A 20,227-nucleotide genomic window follows, 5' to 3' on the forward strand; every position below is an offset into this window, starting at 1 on the left:
AATAATTTCCTAATTTCTTAATTTCCTAATTTCTTAATTTCTTAATTTCTTAATTTCTTAATTTCTTAATTTCTTAATTTCTTAATTTCTTAATTTCTTAATTTCTTTTTTTTAAATTTCTTCATTTCTTCATTTATTTATTTTTTATTTCTTTATTTCTTTATTTCTTTATTTCTTTATTTCTTCATTTTTTCTTTTCTTCATTTCTTCATTTCTTCATTTCTTCATATTTTCTTCATTTCTTCATTTCTCTATTTCTTCATTTCTTCATTTCATGTTAAGCACACGTGTAACATTTAGGAGTTATTTGAAAGAAAAAATTGTACCCTTGTGATCACAGATAAAATATAATCAATAAATAATCTCTAGAAGTCTTGGAAAATTAGAACTCAAAGCCATGGCTGTTAAGTAAGTTGACGTGCTAAAATGCGAGCACACATCTTAACACTGGAACATTATGGCTCAGCAGGTTACTATTTGAGTCAGCCAACCTACTACAGCTAAACCTGCAACGGCTTGTGGGGGACAAAGAGTACCAGTCTAAGATGAGAAGTCCTAGCACATGCACACGACGCCGGGATAGCCACGAGACAATAAACATTAAATTTTAAACAACATAAAGAATCCTTAGAAGCTATCCTACCAATAGCTAAGGAAGTCTTCAAGGAGTTTAACCTGTTCATTAACACAGAGAAAACAGAATTTACCCATGTTTTCCTCGCTCCTGTTGGGAAACAATCCCTGGTCGTGATGATACCATGTTACGTGGAAATGAAGATTGGCGGAAGAGTAAGATTCTTGGGTCATTGTTGTGTAGTGAAAGTGATATAGCTGCTCGATGCATTGCTGGGAACAATGCCTTCTATAAGTTCACCAAGATCTGGTCTCAGCAGAATATCTCCGTTACCAGAAAGATAGCAGTATACGAAGCCCAAATTGTATCAATCATCATGTACAATTGCAGTAGTTGGTGTCCTACTGCAAAGTCACTAGAAAAACTAGACATTTGCCATAGAAAACACCTTAGATCATTACTGAACATTTATTGGCCTCATGGAACAATATCTAATGCAAACTTATACCTAAGATGTAACTCAGTAAAGCAATCAGATCGTGTCCCTAAAGCAAGGTGGAAGCTCCTAGGTCATATCTTGCGTAGTGCTGATGACTCCCCCGCTGCATTAGCGTTAAAGTTTGCTGTCACAACAAACTGTAAAGGCCGCGTCGGTGCGCATCGTAAGAATTTGTTCAAGATTATTGTGAATGATTTGACCCGTACAGGTTTAAAACTTAACTCTTTGAATGATCTTAATAAGCTTAAGATATAATTAGCCGATGATAGAGTTGCTTGGAGAAACAAATTTTAACTCTAGCTGTCTTGATCTGTACTGATCACCATTTTAGGATGACTTGATTTCTTTTAGGGGTTTTGAATATTTTAATGGTGTAAACAGTTTCTTAATAATAATATGCACATTGGACTAATGATGCTGTTTTTCCCACTTTATGGAGTGAATGCTTATGATTTTAGTTTCAATTAACACATTTTGAAGATGATTGGATTTATTGTTCATTTGCATAATATGTATTGTACCTATTTCAGTTTATCTTTACCAATAAAGGGTTTGACCGTTGGGAGCGGTATCAACAAAAAATTGTACAGGTAATAAACACATACCTTTGCTGTGACTCAAGGCAAATGATCACATACGACCTTTTGATTGTGGAATTCGATTAAAAGTTCCTTTGAGATCCGTGCACCTCTAAATAAAATAATATTGCTTCCGCGGAACAAGTAGAGAGCAGTTGGAATTTTTGTTACCTGGTCAGTGGACAATTAGATTGCTAATCTGTAGGACTAGGACTATATAACTATAAGTATATATCAGTTTGAGTTGATGGATCACGCGTTGCAAGGAACGTAGCCATTTATAAAACTATCAGTCCTCATTCCTCACTCATGGAATCGTTTTATGCCGTTATTTATGCACACTCAATGTTGTTTCTACCCACGTAAAGCTGATATTAGAACGAAACCTGCCATACAAGATCACATTCCAAACGGTCTGTATATGAAAGAAAAAGGAAGTGGCCGCGTTTGAGGCTGGGGATCAGGTGAATAGTTGTGGGAAACAAAGAGTCTCATTCCTAACTCCTGCTTCAGAACTGTTAAAACCAATATAAATTAAAGTTCCATGTTCAAGTTCTTCTGCTCAATTAAATGTAAAAAATAAAACCTTCCGGTGCGAATCAATTGTATACGACAGCTTAATACCGAAATCTAGTGGAGATTAACAAGGTAATCAATACACACTTTTCAGCTTTCTAAACCAAAATGTATCAAGCCTGCGCTTTAGTGCGCTTAGGCAGGCAAATAATAACTCTTCAGATACAATTGATATTACTACAAACTACTTTACCATTGCAGCACGTAACCCGGCACGTAACCCGTTACATAATCCGTCACGTAACCCGGAATATAATAACGTAATAGATCAGCTAAAATTAGAAAGACGATCGCATTGCAGAATCGGAGATTGCAAATTGAATTTTCGTGTCGCTTACTTTGAGTTGGGTTGTATTTATACCTGTGCACTATAGGACTAGGAACACTATAGGACTAGGAAAACTTAGGACTAGGAACCGACCGGATATCCGGCTGAATCCGGATCCGGCCGGATATTCGGCCTCAATATCCGGTTCCGGCTCCGGCTCCGGCTCCGGCTTCAAAAATTTTGCCGGATTTTTTGCCGGATATTTCATTTTTAAAATGTATTTCTAAAATCTTGAACTGCATATTTTTCGTCACATTTTAACTCGAATCCATAAAAATCAAAACTTTTTTTCACTATAAAAAATATTTCCGGCTAATAATGAACAGGGTAGCATAAAACGTGGAGAAAAGTGGTTTTCAGAAAAACTTCGAAAAAATTTTGACTTAAAAAATTTTCGGTCTGAGTGATTCTCGATACGTACCTCCTGTATCGAGAGCTCCCGCTTCCGAGCTTGTGTTGCAAAGGGAAGGCTTACAACAGATTGTCGTGAAGTATATACTGCCGTTCCCTGAGAAAAGGCATTAAGTCCATTTTTACGAAATTTTGAGATATTGGTACCAAAATTTTCAGGAGAAGATTCTCTACAACTTAAGCTATGAATCAAGTTATGAAAATACTGTTTTAGCTGTCACGAAAGGCAACTTAAGTCACAAAAAACTTGAATATTTAGCTCGTTATCCCAAAACATTCCCTGAGAAAAGGCATTAAGTACGTTTGTAGAGCCTTCTCTGAGGGAACTTTTTCTGTTCCCTGAGATTCCCTGAGAAAAGGCATTAAGTCCACTTTATTTGCAGTTTTTGGCCTATAACTTCCACAGTTTTAGTTATATCGAAAAGATTTTTATGTGGTCGTTATCAGCTCAGCAAGCAAAAACGTTTGTACCAATATTTAAAAATTTAAATAAATATTATTTTCAACATTTTTGAACCTGTGTGAATTATTGAAACATTATTTGAAAAATTTGGTGTTTTAATTATTGTATGCTCAAATTTTGTAACCCAAATTAATGCGTCTGACTGAATGCTATGCTGTAAAAATTATTTCAATATATTCGATATTTAAGAAGAAATTTATCCATTTTTCGTCAATATTACATACTTCAACTTGCAATGCACAGGAGGCTCACATAATTATACTGCAAAAATATGATCAAAAATATAGAAATGTTGTATTTTCTGGGTTGACTTTATCTGAGGAAAAATGGACTTACTGCCTTTCTAGAGAGGAATCGGTTAAATTCAATCCTGATAAAAGGCAGTAAGTCCACAATTCCCTCAGAAAAGGCATTAAGTCTAATTCGGATGGGAAAATAGTTTAGTTATTCTGGAGAAAATTGGTTTTTATAGATCAGTGTTGGTGAATTTATGCTTTTAAGCATGTTTAGGACATATGTAATAAAGCTTATTGAATGGGAAAAGCGAGCGACCGATTTCATTCTCGGTATCAATTTGCATTTGCGGACAGTTATTCAAATTAATATCATTTAATTTTGTTTGGGAAAGAAAGACATATATCTATATATATTACTTCATCTTGTTACATTTTTACACGGTAAGATAAGAAAACCATCTCATTATTTAAATGTAGCCGTGTTCCTCCAAACCTACGACTTTAAGGAACTAAAAGTAGCTGTATTTCGCCGTTAACCTACACCATTATACTGTATACTTCATGATTGGGTCGTAATTCAAAAGCTACTTTGACAAGAACTAGAAGTGGGGCTCATTGGGTCACTTAACGTCACTTGCGTCACACTCACAGCGAAGGTATGTGTTTTCTGATCTAGGAACATGTACCTTGCTCGGATATTAGATTATTCTACTAATATCGATCCAGGATTGTTCCGCAGAAGCAATATCAAGAGGTGCAAGGATCTCAAAGGAACTTTTAATCGAATTCAACAATCAAAAGTCACAGCAAAGGTATGTGTTTATTGCCTGTACAATTAGGTTACCAGTCTGCATGAGTAGGATCTCAAAAAGATCAGCAATATTAGTTCCAGTTCCACTTGTTCCGTGGAAGGAGTATTGAGAAGGTCGTATGTGATTTGCTTTGAATCACAGCAAAGGTATGTGTTTATTGCCTTTACAATAAGGTTACCTGTCTGCAGGAGTAGGACTATATCAGTATATCTGTATAATATATAGTCCTAGTCCTGCAGACTGGTAATATAATTGTCCAGCCTTATTATCTGGGAGCCTTATTTTTAGGAGCCTTATTTTCTAAGGTCCGACAGTTTCCATTAAGCATTTACATTTGATTAACAATTGACAACACTTTTGCTAGGGCGTACGCCAAAACTTTTCTTACCGACGTGGCTGGGATTGTTTTATATTTTGTAAGATCGATAAAGTTTATCCTTAATATTTTCGCAGAGACAGCTCAAATTTTCGCAATGAGTTCGCAACAATACAATCTTAGATGTACTGATTACAAACCTTCACCACTGACCACATTCTCACATTAACAATCTTATCATACACCCATCAGAACAATCATGACATTCCTGGGATGCTGCTGCAACGAGAAGCTCAAGAACGTTTTAATAACCGGCCTTGCTATGGGTATCTCATTCTCTGCAGTATTTCCAGCAGGGGCAGTTCAGAATATAGCACTGGAAGAAAGTAGCGACATCCCCCTCACTGTAGGCTACTACTCCGCTATCATTCAGAATATAGGCTCCATGGTTACTGCTCTGGTATTTCAGTTTCTGTATAATCGTCTCGGACTCCGGCTAACAGCAGGCCTCTCAATAGTACTGACAACTGGTTCGTACTGGCCTATGATTTGGATTACAAACCAGTATGTTATCTACGCTGGAGAGTTCCTCAGTGGAATTGGGAGAGGTGCGGGCTGGATCTTCGCTCCTATGATTGTGATGGATAATTCCGAGGTGGGTAAATCTCAACGGAATATGGGCTACCTCTGGACCACTGCACACGCGGGTATGGTGTTAGGAGGACTAGTTAACTATTTCTACTTTGTTGAAGTGACTTCAATATCTACCACTAACAGACAGATAGTCTATGCTCTGTGTGCTGGTGTCACTGTCCTTGCTAGTCTTCTGGCTGGGTTTGGAATATCCGAGATTAAAGGTAGGGATTCTCACAAAACTACTGCAGACGTGACTTATGTGGAAATTGATGAAAATAATGGGGAGGATGATTCTGTTATGAAAGTAGATGAAAGTAGTGTAGGGGATGATATCGTTATAATGCCAAAAGAAGATGGCGACAAAAAGGAAAGAATGGATGGGGATGAGCTAAACAATTCATTTAGTGACTTTATTGTATGGTTCAAGATGATGGCAAGGCGCCCTGTTTTTTGGCTACATTTTGTTCCCTTGATATACTCTGGATTTATCTGTGCCTACTTTTACAAGATGTTTCCCACAGCAATAGCTTCAATATCCAATGAACGGAAGCTGATTCCGCTTACAACAGTAGTGATTGGCGGATCCAATCTTGTCGGAAGTGCAACTTCCAACATAATTTCCAGATGGATAACCCCTACCGGTTGTATTGTTCTCTCGGGTCTGTTTATCCTGGTGGCCATGATACTCTCCATCTTGATATTCCCCAAAGAAGCTTTCTCCCAGATCCTAGAAATTGGAGCGGCTGAGACCTTTATCAAAGGAGGAATTGTTCATTTGATGGTCATCTCAGCTCTTATAGGATTGGGAGATTCACTGTTCAGCGTGATCTATGACACAGCAATAGGACGACTCTTTGACAAGAAGACTTCTTTCGGGTACTCCATTAATACCCTTGTGTATCACTTGATGTATGGACTTGGTATGTTTGCTCCTACTCTATCTGATATGCACTCTTACTGTTATATCACCATGGTGACGGTGGTGGCTTATTGTCTTTCCCTCGCTGTTGGACTCAAACAGTACGTTAGGGAGTGAGAATTAGGGAGTGAGAATTAGAGGGAAGAGCAGCTATTATAGAACCGTTGTTAATGTTTCCGTGATATGATAGATATGATTTGTGTGTATTGAAACTATGTTTTAAACTTTTTTGAAGAAACGCTTCTCGTGAAATTGACTATACCGTGAGGTGTTTGGTTCAATGTTGAGTGAGCGGTTGTACTGTTATAGTGAATATAAAAGCTCGCAGATGATTTTGCGAATTTATAATTTATAGTAGGGATTGATAAGTAACTGTAAGGAGATTGTAGGAGACAAAATTGCTATAATATTGGCCGTCTGGAAGCCCATAGAATTCCAGTTCAGAAACCGAGTAAGGAGGTGCGGTACTGATGAGAAGCATCCTTAACGTTTATTTGGGTTAGAAACGACATCTGGGTCCCTACTCCCTACCCTCACACAAGATTGTTCTCAATTTTCTTGTTGTGTTCCACAATTAGTGACAGTTAAGTGAGATTTTTTGCTAATTTCCACCTCTGTTTGCTGATGTTTACTGTCTTACTGTGGTCAGTGGTCACGCGTGTCTGTGTGGGTGTCAAACCAACACTTTCGAAAATGTAAAATTTTCACTCCCTATCTATAGTCAAAACTCATTTTGCACAAACCATCTATTTAAATTTTAAGTGTAAACCCTTCGTTTGCTGCCGTGCCTGTGTATAATTTAAATAAATTGTGGACTCTGACAATGAATACTCTATTTGCTATTGTACATTGAATTAATAAACTAATTCATTATGATTCTATCATTCTAGTAAAACATGTTTTAGTTGTCGAAGACACGTGAAATTGTGTTAAAGTCATCTCTTGTCAGGTCTAATAATCAAGTATCTGACCAAAATGCCGCTCAATCATTCGAGTATGGAAGGTTTGTAATGTTATTTGGCTCCAGTAGGGTCATTAGATCAAGAAAAATTTGGGTGGAAAAAAAGTTATGTGTCTATGAAGTCTGTGGCCACGCCCTTTTATACGATCGTGGGAAAATCTTACATGTTCCTGAAATAATTTCATGTTCTGATTTCATGTTCCTGAAATAATTTCATGTTCTGATTTCATGTTCCTGAAATAATTTCATGTTCTGATAATAAAAGCATATAGGGTATCAAAACCAATGTTTATTGACCCAATAAATCGATTGGTGATGTCTAATCGACTATCAGACCACTCCCTGATAAGATAACCACGCCCATATTCACAATTGAGCTTCAAAATTCCCAAAATTATAAGTGATTTTTTGGACAAGTTGGGTGTCGAAACCAATGTTTGTTGGCTCGGGAAATCGATTGGTGATGTCTATTCGACTCTCAGACCACTGCCTGATAAGATAACCACGCCCAATTTGATAACTAAAATGTCCGTTAAAAGATATGAGCTGTAGCCGTTTGTCCCATGCGAAATATATCAAAAAAATCAGCATTACGTTACTTACTTGGGTTACTTGGGTTGGGTTCCGAGCTAGAGTGCTACCAGGCCAAGAATGTCTTGCATCTCCACCGCCATGTAGTAGCGTGTCAGAGACACGTGCCACCGGCCCACTCCAGCATTGAGTTCCTGTTCTGTCCAGTGTACCCAGGTGTTGGTGGAGTGTCAGGGAATTCATTGAGGAAAGCATCAAGAGCGGGTTTGAAAGTGGTCAAGGTCAGGAGGGACTTGATGGCGGGAGGGACCACGTTGTACAGTGCAGAGGCTCTAGAGGCAAAGGAGTTGAACCTCAGGTTATTGACACTTGTGTACTTGGAGGACCCTAGTGGTCGTATACACGTAGTTCCGTATCGTGAGGTCTCGCGGAAGTTGATGTTCATGCTGTTCGGAGCGAGATTGTTATAGATCTTCCAAACTAGGATGATAGTGTATCTCTCACGCCGCCTTTGAAGGGAGTACATAGACAGGCGACGGAGGCGTTCCCAGTAGTTGAGATTTCCAAGACCCTGGATTTTAGCAGTGAAGGATCGTTGAACTGCTTCGAGTTTAATAATTTCGCACTGCATGTGAGGAGACCACAGAGGACAGCAGTATTCAAGATGAGATCGTACGTAGGGTGGTCGCTACATACCTGGAGATGAAGGTGCGTAGCACCCAACTAGCCATGTTTCTGGCTTTGGCAGACTTCATCGCTATGTGAGTGCGCCAGTTGAGGTCTGGGTCGATATAGACACCCAGGTCCTTCACGTGGTCAGAGCCCTTAAGAGTCTCTCCAGATGGTAAGATGTAGGGCTGCTTCAAGTCCGGTAGTTTGCCGTGTTGTAGAAGCTGGAACTTTTCCTCGTTAAGCTCCATGTTGTTAGCATCAGCCCAATTCACAACCGAGAGAAGATCTTCTTGGAGAAGGATGCGATCGATATGGGAAGATATATCTTTGTGGAGCTTCGAGTCATCTGCAAACACTTTGATCTTGCTGTGCTTGACTACGGAGAAGATGTCGTCAATGTAGATGAGGAAGAGAAGGGGACCTAGGACAGTACCCTGAGGAACCCCACTGATGACGTCGATGATCGTGGACATGACCCCATCCACGATAACATGCTGCTTTCTGCCAGTAAGAAAGCTGGCTATCCAGTCGTAGAGCTTACCACGGATACCAAAGGCCAGAATCTTCTTGAGGAGTATCTTGTGGTCAACCTTATCAAAGGCTTTGCTGAAGTCGAGGTAGAGCACGTCAGCATTTTTGTCGAGGTTGAGATCGCAGATTATATCCTCGATGTGATGGAGAAGCTGGGTGAGGCAGTTCTTGCCTTTTTGGAAACCGTGCTGATCAGGGTTGAACATGTTGTTGCGTTCAAGGAAGCTGACCATCTGGTTGCGCATGATGCGTTCACAGAGTTTGATGAGGTGAGAAGTCAGTGAAACCGGCCTGTAGTTAGCGGCTACGTGAGGTCAACTAACAATTAAATTAAGGTGATTTTTGTAATATTGTATTATTCATAACAAACATATGTATATCGATAAAATTGAACCCAATCTGATAACAAAATGTGCAGTGCACCTGTTTAAGTGTTTAATGCACCTTTTTGGACCTTATATCAGTTCTCTTGTCCCTGATACCTTAGAATTATGGTCGAACTCTAACTTTCTTTGTTGCACACTACCGTAATGAATTAAATTCTGTATCATGTGTGATCCCTCACCCAGTGGATCAGGCTTACCAAAGACGATTGACCTTAAAATTAATGCCGGAAAAGTATATAATCCAGCTAAGCACTACGTGTTTTGATTAGATGGAGGCCGTCCATTCAACCCTTTGCTGAAACTCAGCTCATCTGAAAATGGTGTAGTACATAAATATTTTAATATTGTTACGAATTACGATGCTACTGATCCATCGATGCTATGACTAAGTGATTTAAATTGTGGTAGCTGAAAATGAAGACCATTCAAGACCTTTTACCTGTGTTTCTTGGTTGCGACAGTCTAAACTATTTGAGATACGGCTCTTTTTACTTGAAGCTTCTTAAAAATGTCAAGCGCACTCATCCAGAGTTATATGACTCCTCTTTGAAGAAGCATTTTGTAGTAAAGAGAACCTCGGAACCTAAGTTTCGAAAATTTATTTTTTAATAACATAATATATGACGTAAATTATCTTTACAATATTTCTTTTGACTGAGCAAACTGGTGCAAATGCATTGATTAACCCCCGTTAGAGCTATGATAAAAGTAGAAAACGGAAGAAACGGAGAAATCCGAAGAATGAAGGAAAATCTTAAACTTAAAATTTAGATTGTCAATTACAAGCCTCGGTCAAGTGGTTTTTATAGCGTAATCGTAAGTAAAATATTTATTCAAAAGTTGAAGACTTGGTGGGAGTGATAACTTCTTATGGTGCTACAATCGCTCTTGGGGCGGCGCATCATCTAAGGGCACTAACAGCGCCTCCTGAGGCGACTGGAATAGTAATGGTAACCGAAATAGTGGGAGAGACGATCGGAGTGGGCACGCTTGGTGATGTGTTCTCCCCAATCCTTTGGAAGAACACACCCCTACCGGCGACACGAACCCTACCTTACAAGACGTCGGCAGATTTTCAAAGCCAAGTCCTCATAGAAGTAAAGGCAGGCGATGATTGCTGGGCATCCAATAACAGGCTGCTGGGCGTGTTTCAGTTGGAGGTACTCCCGATGCCACGGGGCGAAGTGACAGTTTTTTAAGTCTAGTTGCAAATAATGGCCGTAAAATATTCGGATAAATAATGTAAAAATTCCGCGTTAATCAGTAGGCTGGCATTTGTGGTTTCGGCATTAGGCCAATGATTATTGATGAATGAAGCCATACACTTAACACCGCACAGCTTCATTTCATCATGAAAATTCATAGTTAAGTTGTAGATAACTTAGTTAACGATGCCTCAATGTTAGCATACAGTGTTTGCTTTAAGAACTTATAGCATCGCTATATTGTAGAGAATGAAGCGTGAATTTCAACCAAATTATGTGTTACAATTTGTCTATTAATCAGTAATAAGAATTAAATATTTATTGCTTTTGGAGTAAATTTAATTTAAGCTTTTATATTCTCACTAACTTTTTAAACTAATGGGGGACTCGTACAGGAAAGATGATTTCCGAATGATTTTTAACCCTATTATAAATGTATAAACGCAAAAAAGATGATTGCAAACAATAAAAGTAAAAGTCTAACTTGGCATAAGACCTGCCTAAAACCTTGTGATCGAAAGATTTGTCGCAAATGTGTTAATTCATTGATAGAATTTGACTTTAATGGCAATAAACGAGAGAAGAGGGATAACCCAGAACCCTTCCCTCAAATAAGGATAAAAAAGCGCGTTGAAATTATATGTGAAAACGCGTGTGCTCCAGATAAGCAGGATAACTGCTAGAATAAGATTGGAGCTGAGTGACGACAAGTCAATCAGGAAAAATGTCGGTATTCTCCTAAAACAAGATAATTGGTACAATAAGGGAGATCATACTCTTACAGTCTTCGTTTTGGGAACAAACTTGGACATCTGTGCCAGAAGAAGGAATTAAAGGCGAGTGGTACCATATCTGCATAACATGGGGCTAAGCTACAAGAAAGACAAAACGCGTGTATTACGATGGTAATAATACAATGTTATATAATGATGGTAATCATCTAATATAAATAAATAATGAGACTGACGAATTGAAAAACCACAGTCAAACTATCTATATATTATGTTGTTGTTATTTTAATTGGTTTATTATTGGTTCATTATTGTTATAATTTTAATTTAATAATTGTAATAAGTATAATTGTAATAAGTATACGATTACATTATATTTAAGATATCTTAACCATCTTATCAAACAGATAAGCTAACTTGACGGTAATTTCTAGTAAAAGGAAGAAGCTACTATAGTTTGGAAACCAGCTTCACCGGCAGCCAATAAATGGAAAACTTTAGGAGTTGCTAAAGAAAGAAATCCCGGCAACAATTTCACTACCACTTCCAAAAGAGCAGTGTTCTCTTATTTTCAACTAACGCAATGTATTGGAAACCTCCGAAATAGTGACGTATACATCTCCTCGCCTTCTGGCCTCCTAGTTCGCACACTATCAACAACAATCGAAATAGTATATGACCAACCAAAACACCAGCTAGACCTTTATGTGTCGGCACTAATGAAAACTGTCGCAACCCCAGAATCCGGCGCTATGTTTATATCCTGGCATAAATACTCTTACATTTTTCGTTTTGGGAACAAACTTGGACATCTGTGCCAGAAGAAGGAATTAAAGGCGAGTGGTACCATATCTGCATAACATGGGACTAAGCTTCAAGAAAGACAAAACGCATGTATTACGATGGTAATAATACAATGTTATTGTTACATAATGATGGTAACCATCTATTATAAATAAATAATGAGACTGACGAATTGAAAAACTACAGTCAAACTATCTATATATTATGTTGTTGTTATTGTAATTGGTTTATCATTATTGTTATGATTTTAATTTAATAATTGTAATAAGTATAATTGTAATAAGTATAAGATTATATTATCTTAACCATCTTATCAAACAGATAAGCTAACTTGACGGTAATTTCTAATAAAAGGAAGAAGCTACTATATAGTTTGGAAACCAGCTTCACCAGCAGCCAATAAATGGGAAACTTTAGGAGTTGCTAAAGAAAGAGGGTAAATTTAAAAAGCGAACGTTGGATCCGTAAACAGAATGTGGGACAGGAGTAACCACTCGAATAATGGAAGGAAAATGGCACAACATATGTCTCACTTGGAGCTTCGACAGTATTGGAGCAAGAGAGCATAAAATACCTCATATTTTAATAAACTGCTTATCTGATGAGTGCCTCATGGCTGTAGAACGACACATAAGGCCTGACATCACGTTTGATGAGTTACTTATTGTACTGAGAAGAGAACTAGGAACTGGGGGTGGAAACAGAGAAGAGTCCAAATCCTTATTAAGAAAGACCTTAAGACAAAGGAATGAGGTTGTACGTGCATTTTATATTAAACTTTATAATGTTGCCAAGAAAGCCTATCCCGGACAAGATCTTCAACTAATTAGAGATAACGCACTCCGCGACGCTTTCATCAACAATATCACCCGAATCACGGATTCAGCAATTAGTGCTAGACTCAGGGAAACCCCTGACTTACCCAATGAGCAGCTATTAGAGCGAGCAGAACTTTTGTTAACTGTAAGAACGCATCTCAACCTAGAAACAACCAGCCTGTTAACGCTGCTGTGGACACAGCGATCACACCGGACATTAACTCGGACACGACCAATAAGTTAAATACTATTATATTGATTTATTATCTACAAATACGATTGCCCAAGTTTTGCCACGAGACCTCCAGCCTGTAAACCCACAAGTCTATACTCCTGTTAGTAATGATGGCCAAAATGCTCCGTACAAATACCAGGGTTCTCGTGTAAGCATTGAATTACCAAATACAGGCTATAGTGGACAACAGTTCAACAATTTCGATACCATGGCTTATAACGGACAAAATACACACTACAATAACTACTACAACGGAGGACAAGGATATACACAAAACTCCTTCAATAACAGTAGAAACAGGCACCCTAATTACTATCAACAGAGTACCTCTCAGTATTACTCACGATCAGGCTCGTACAGACAAAACTCAAACCAGACCAACTATCGACATGTAGACCATGAAGACACTTTATAATTTTAATTTAACTTGCCTTTTAACTGTTTGTAAGGCTATGATCCGATGAATGTACTTGGTTAATGTATCTTTAAAAATTATTAAACAATTTAAAATTATTAAACAATTTAACAAACTTTGAGAATTATGTAATGTACCGTGATGGAAATATTTTAAACGGACAGGATTTATTCCTTATTCTTTATTTTTTCTCTCGTTCGCATAAAACGTTATATATTCCTTTGTTCAAACTTTGACTTTAAGGCGCTAATATGAGTAGAACAGTTAATATAAATAAGAATTGAGGTACCGGGACGAACAACAACACCCAGACCCCTAAGGTGACCTTTCGAAGAGCTGACGTTATAGCTTTCACCGAATCCCTAATCAAAGGCCCTGTCCTTCTCAGTCACGGAGGTCACCTCCACGTGGCTGAGAAGGTCAGCACTTTCCTGAACCTCGCCAGAGAAAAACAATACCTAACCCTCCATGGGGAGGTAAGGTCACTCCTGACACCGCTGTTTAACAATATCGAAAACAAATTTGGACCCCGCAGAAGTTCTAAGATAGTTGAGAAACAACGCTACAATTTAAAAACATTCATCTGTCCAGTATTGACAACAATTAAATTCCTAAACACGATTCAAGACTGGCCCCAGTTCTTCATACTGCCCACAGAACAATTACTAATAAGCCTCATCCAGAGACTCCTAATAATGAATGACGAGTCATTTTACTAAAATGTTATCACACTCTCCTAATGGACTACTAAAATTTAAGTGATCTTCTAAATTATTTTCTAGGAAATCGTCCTTTAAAGGATGAGGGGACCTTAGAATTTACTTCCAAATATTTGCGTTTAAGTCCTGTGAAAGTGTGTAGAATCAAAAAATACGCCGGACTGTGAAATCGATAATTCGTGCAATATCACGCCGCGCTCCTATTGGCTGATAGCAATTTTGGGCTGTGACGTCAATTATGTGTTAAGACCAACGTGCGCGCGCACCCTTCGCGTGTGTCAGCATTTTGTTCTGTGCTGTTTTAATTACGTCGTGTTACCTTTGGCGTTTGCGAGAGCGGTATCTTTGGTTGCACTGAATTAGTCAAGATCTAAGTTACGAATAATTCTCCTTAATAGTTAAATGTAACTCAGAAAGGCTTTCTTGTAGTTGTAGTAGGTATTTCTATTTATAAATAGCTAAGATAAGTAGCATCCGCTAACTAAACCACAAACTGCTATTTTGTTTTGACTTGTTTGAAACCCGATATGGACACAATTAAAAATCAGCATATTTCTTCATACAAGAATAAAGATTAAAAAATAGATCTAAAAATCGATTGAATGTATGATGTAGTAGAAGACATTTTACTAGCTGGCCCTTGGCGCCTCTAGTCCTATCTGAGTGCGCACGTGCGGTTTGACAATGCGGCGTGTACCGGCCTTTAGTTGTACACTCATTTATAATCTACCGTTTTAGTTTGCTGTGACTTGTGTGTAAAGCGTAACGAATGTGGATGTGTTCGTCTGCTATGCTTGGTATAATATTGCTTGGTGTGATAGTTGCAAATCTTGCTTACGTTATAAGTAGTGTCACATAGCGAGTTAGAACTTAAAAGCTTGGTGCTTGTCCAACTGGAATGAAGACATACATTTCATACCTACCCGATCCATTTTTATTAGGACCGTGTTGTGTTGATATGACATGTTGATATATCAACTGTGGTACGATACAGGGAGTTGGCGAGTTGCTAGGTGTTACGTTGGGAGCTATAAATATACATAATTTACATGCCTTTCTGTGTGACTTCAATCTTATTTCAGGTGTATCTCGGCTCATGGTTATCGTAGGGTGATAATTATTTTTTCAACCGGTCATAAAAAGTCTCCTCTCCATTGGTTATAGGATCGTTAGTATCGTAAATTGTTAATGTATTCTTAATTAGTAATTTAGTCGGCCCGCACGCTCATTTTACCTGTATTTCTATATGCGCGGATCAGAGCAACTCACATAATTGACGTCACAGGTTCAAATTGTTTTGGCTGGATATCTCGGCGCGCGAATGAAATACAACTTTGCGGATTTCACTAAAGTGGTTTATACGATTAATGTAATAAAAGGATTTGCACGAGAAAAAAACTTTTTCTAAGGTCCCCTCATCCTTTAAATTTAAAGAATAAGCACTAAAAGTCGCATTCGTAAACCTAAAAATGTATTTTACGTTTTAACTTTTTAATCTGAAAGGGCGCCTAATGCACCCTGATTGATCAGTGAGTCGAATCACATGATTATGTAATGTAACAAATTTTTTTTGTGTGTAACAAGAACGAATTTAAAACGAAAGACGATTAGAAGTATACGTGTAGAAGTTAACTTACGAAATGAAACGAATCGATATCTAAGGTTAAGTTAATCGATAACAGGATTTATTCCTTATTATTTATTTTTTCTCTCGTTCTCATAAAACGTTACATATTCCTTTGTTCAAACTTTGATTTTAAGGCGCTAATATGAGTAGAACAGTTAATATAAATAAGAATTGAGGTACCGGGACAATGATTTCTAACTTATACTTGTATTTTTATTCCTTTAAAATGCCCGAAATCGAATAAGCAGTTAAATTATTGCAGTCTTCTGTGTAACTAAGAGTTCTTTAGATTATATATTATATTATGACGGGGTCGTCATTTATAATACAAGCAGAGCAAGTGGGGTGATACTTGATCTGCTTGTCCTCACCTAAGCTCCACCTGTCGTATTGCTTTATTGATTCCACCCTCCTCCCTCGAGAACCGTTCGTCATTATGTTAGATTCTCGAGATGACCATGTGAGATGGTTCAGTTCTAATTGAAATTCCGTTATACGTAAAGACCAGATCGCCACTTATTCTTATTCCTTGAGAGAGAGAGAGAGAACTGGAACAGCGACCTCGTGAAATATCATCCTTCTTAATCGCTTCCCCCTCGCCACATTCGCTACTACTTTACTTATTGGGCTAAACGGACATTAAGACTAAGTTATGAGAGTTAAATCAATATTGTAGTCCTATTTAATACAATTATTTTACAATCCTAATTTACTTGTTTTAATTGGTTATCTTCCAGATATAAATTCACATAAAATTCTGAAGTCCATAATTACAATAGAAATTCCTGTCCTAAAAAATGTGTTTGTACAATGAGATTTTGGGCTTGGACTACTTCCCCGAGTGAGTCTCAAACCGGAAGACTTCCATAACATCGGAACTTGAATTTACGTTAGAAAGAATGTAGGAGAGAACGAGGTCAATCACGTGATCCTAGAAGCTACCTGTCCATCGTCCAGAGAGAGAGTCAGCCAGCCCCGTTATAATACACACCAGTTCCCATTGATCACCCAGCTACCCAACTGATTTAGGCCGGTAATGGACTTTACCATGAGATTGAACACTTATTTTATGTACTATTGGATTGGTTTGATAAAGGTAAAGAAGATAAAATGTTAACGTTTGATCAGGCAACCTGAACAGAATATGGTATTGGTGTTGAGTACGTGTGTGGCTTAAATGGTTAAAAGTTACAGTTTTGAAAGATTTCCCATGAGTCAAATTCTCATTTTGCAGGAATAGAAGGGATATAAATAGGCTGCCAAAGTACAGGGTGGCCCAAAAGTGACTACCCGCACGCAACCTTTCAATCGTTCACGTAATTCGTCTCCAAATTGCACCAAAATTTCAGAGATTATAGATATGGGTAAAACTTAGATTTCCTGAAAGTTTCGTAAGCCACGCCCAATTACAGTGGGCGTGGCGTGACACTCCCTCTTTTTCACTATTGTCTTCATAAAATGAGAACGCTTTATTGGCCATGATTTGCTATGGAGCGGGGAGGGAGAGGAATATCGGACAATTGTGTTTAAATTTTTTTTTAGAATGGTGCCCCTGCTCAAGGTGGGGCAGGGGTACCAGGTTAGGTGTTGGAGGGGACCTTACATTGAAATTGTTGACATTTTTTGATTTTTGTTTTGTAATAATAATAAATACCAATGTCTGAGAGAGGAAGTAACTCAGTCTCATTTCATCTCAGTAAAAAGTTATTATCTTGCTTCAGATCATGTTTTTTGCCATCATTTATGCCATGGATGCAGCTGCGGGGCACATCAAACTTATATTAGAAAAGAATGTACCGTTTTAGACCACGTTCCAGACGGTAGTAAAGTAGTAAGTAGTAGTAAACCCGCGATGGGGTGGCATGTGCCTCAATAAAAATATTACAACCATTTATTATTATATCAATTTATCATTAAATATTTCAACAATATCAATAACGTTATGCGTGTGGCGGAAAGAAAAAGTGGCTGCATTTGAGGCTGGTGACCAGGTTGATACGACATTATTTTTAAAAATGTATTCATTCATAATGATGGGTTAATGTGATATTTTATAACAAAATTCAATTTATAGGTGAGAGTGGAGTTGGAGAATGGAGAAGAATGCCCGAGGGTTTTTCAAACTGGTGAAAATGGAGAAGAAGGCATTCGACAACTGCACCATGAGATGTTGGGCCAGTATGGAGATTGAGAATAGACAGGTACAGTTCGATATTATTTACTCGGATAACAATTTTATTGAATGATTGAGTAATGAAATGGTGGTATACGATACAAATTTTTTGTTTTCTCAGGCGGAGGAGTGTGAGGAATGTGTATTTGACGTGTTGGTGCCTGAAGAGGGTAACTCTAGCCCTCACCCTGGTGGCTAAGAGCGCCACCAAATTTAAATACAGTATTGGCCATGATTTGCTATGGAGCGGGGAGGGAGAAGAATATCGGACAATTGTCTTCAAACATTTTTTACTGTATTTAAATTTGGTGGCTAAGAGCGCCACCAAATTTGAATACAGTATTAAGTTGTTGTTATTGTAATTATTTATATTTTTTTATTATCAAATGTTTTCAAACAAATATATTTTTTCATAGCGCACAGACTGTGATGCCTGTGTATTGGACGAGGTGATACCCGAGGTGGAGCGGGTGACGTTAAGGATGAGGTTGGAGAATAAACTCTCCAAGAAATACCGTGTTGGTCACGAGCTGTACTGGAGGTGTGGAGAGGAGCATCATAAAACGGTGATCTTCAAGAAGAATGTCAGAGTATATAGAAGGGCACCTCTGTTGGAGGTGGGGAGGGACTATGAGGTTAGGTGTTGGAAGGGATTGTATATAGAAATTGTAGATATTATTTAATTATTATTATAATTTATTTTTGATTTGTTCTTTGTTTTTGTGAGTTTGCAGAGGAACGTCCGGGGGTATTACAAATTACTCAAAATTGAGAAGAAACCATTTGATAGGAAAAAAAGTTTCATTTGCATCACTGAACATTTATTCTCTATCGCTTCATAAGTGACTCAGACCGTCTGACCAGAATTTCGGGCTGCAAATAGTACAAGATGTGTAAGATTCTCACTGCCAACAGAAGTATTAGAATACAAGGATAAGTGGTACTCTCGAGACAAATTCTGTTACGACAAAGTGAGCATGATACAAAATAATACATGAATAAATTTGTAAAAGATATCAATAGCGTTGTTAAAAAAGTTCGAGCGGTAGTCATGTTAATATATTTAACAAGACATGTTAAAGAATTTTACATTACTCTTTAAAAGAATTATTTTAATTAACGAAGTTCACGTTATGGTCCACGAAAGGGCAATGTTACAGTGTGAGCATTATGGAGCTATAGTTAATTAATCAATTGATAAGCATGATAGTCAGAATGACGGAATTTAATCTGAGCTTCTACAAAATAATATATATATATATATATCAAATATCTCAGGCGCTAATATCAAGTGGAATAACTTGTGAATTGAGGCCTCTTGCGAAATCTCTGCGTCCGTCATGCTTACAGTTGAATGGAACAAATTGTACAGTTAGTTCAGAAAAATGTAGCGTTGCATATGTGAACTTGAAAGCGGGGCTATTAGTGAATACAGCAGTGCAATTCAAAAACTTAGACGGCCTGATGAGATTTTCGGCTTCAAAGACTCAGTTGCTGAAATGGACTATTTGTAAATTATATTATTATAATCTATTTTATATTTTAATTTAGTTCACTTTAAAGCAATCGTTTATAATACTGCAATCAATCCATAATAAAATTACAACTAATTATGAACCATCTAGATTGTTATCTGAATTATGCAATTTCAATGACTATTTACAAGTTTGAAATCGAACTTATCACCACCTGACCCTATCTTAGCTATAAAGATATGGCAAATAATGATTCCAATCCACATTCAACCAACGAGGAAGTAGACAGACGAAAAATAACAATGGGTGAGTAACAAATAACAAAATTATATTATATTATATGGTATTCAAAATAATAATAATAATAAAAACTGAAAATTTATAACATGGCTATGACGTTTGCATCTGCTTGAAAATAAATCGTTAAAACTCAGAAAGAGTATGATACTTATAATTTAAGCTTAAACACCAATTATGACCAAAATAAATTATCGGTAAAGTTTAACTCAGGGATAGTTTGAATAAAAAATAAATATTACTTTTAAGTTATTTTAATTGAATCCCTTTTCGCAATAATCTACGCTATTGATACCGTT

At 37.5% G+C, this 20,227-nt stretch overlaps 2 protein-coding genes across 2 annotated transcripts in view; both read left to right on the forward strand.

Moving 5' to 3' along the window:
* The window catches only part of LOC134824344 (NAD(P) transhydrogenase, mitochondrial-like), a 1,149,555-nt gene that overhangs the window by 939,546 nt on the left and 189,782 nt on the right, over window positions 1-20,227 (forward strand). The gene's annotated exons all lie outside the window — the stretch shown is intronic.
* Window positions 5,053-6,465, forward strand: LOC134823919 (uncharacterized). The gene has a single exon (XM_063835516.1). It carries the CDS (start codon window positions 5,053-5,055, stop codon window positions 6,463-6,465), a length of 1,413 nt encoding a protein of 470 aa, XP_063691586.1.

This window comes from Bolinopsis microptera, chromosome 12 (genome assembly GCF_026151205.1).
Source record: "Bolinopsis microptera isolate Bmic1 chromosome 12, MBARI_Bmic_1.0, whole genome shotgun sequence".
NCBI lineage: Eukaryota > Metazoa > Ctenophora > Tentaculata > Lobata > Bolinopsidae > Bolinopsis > Bolinopsis microptera.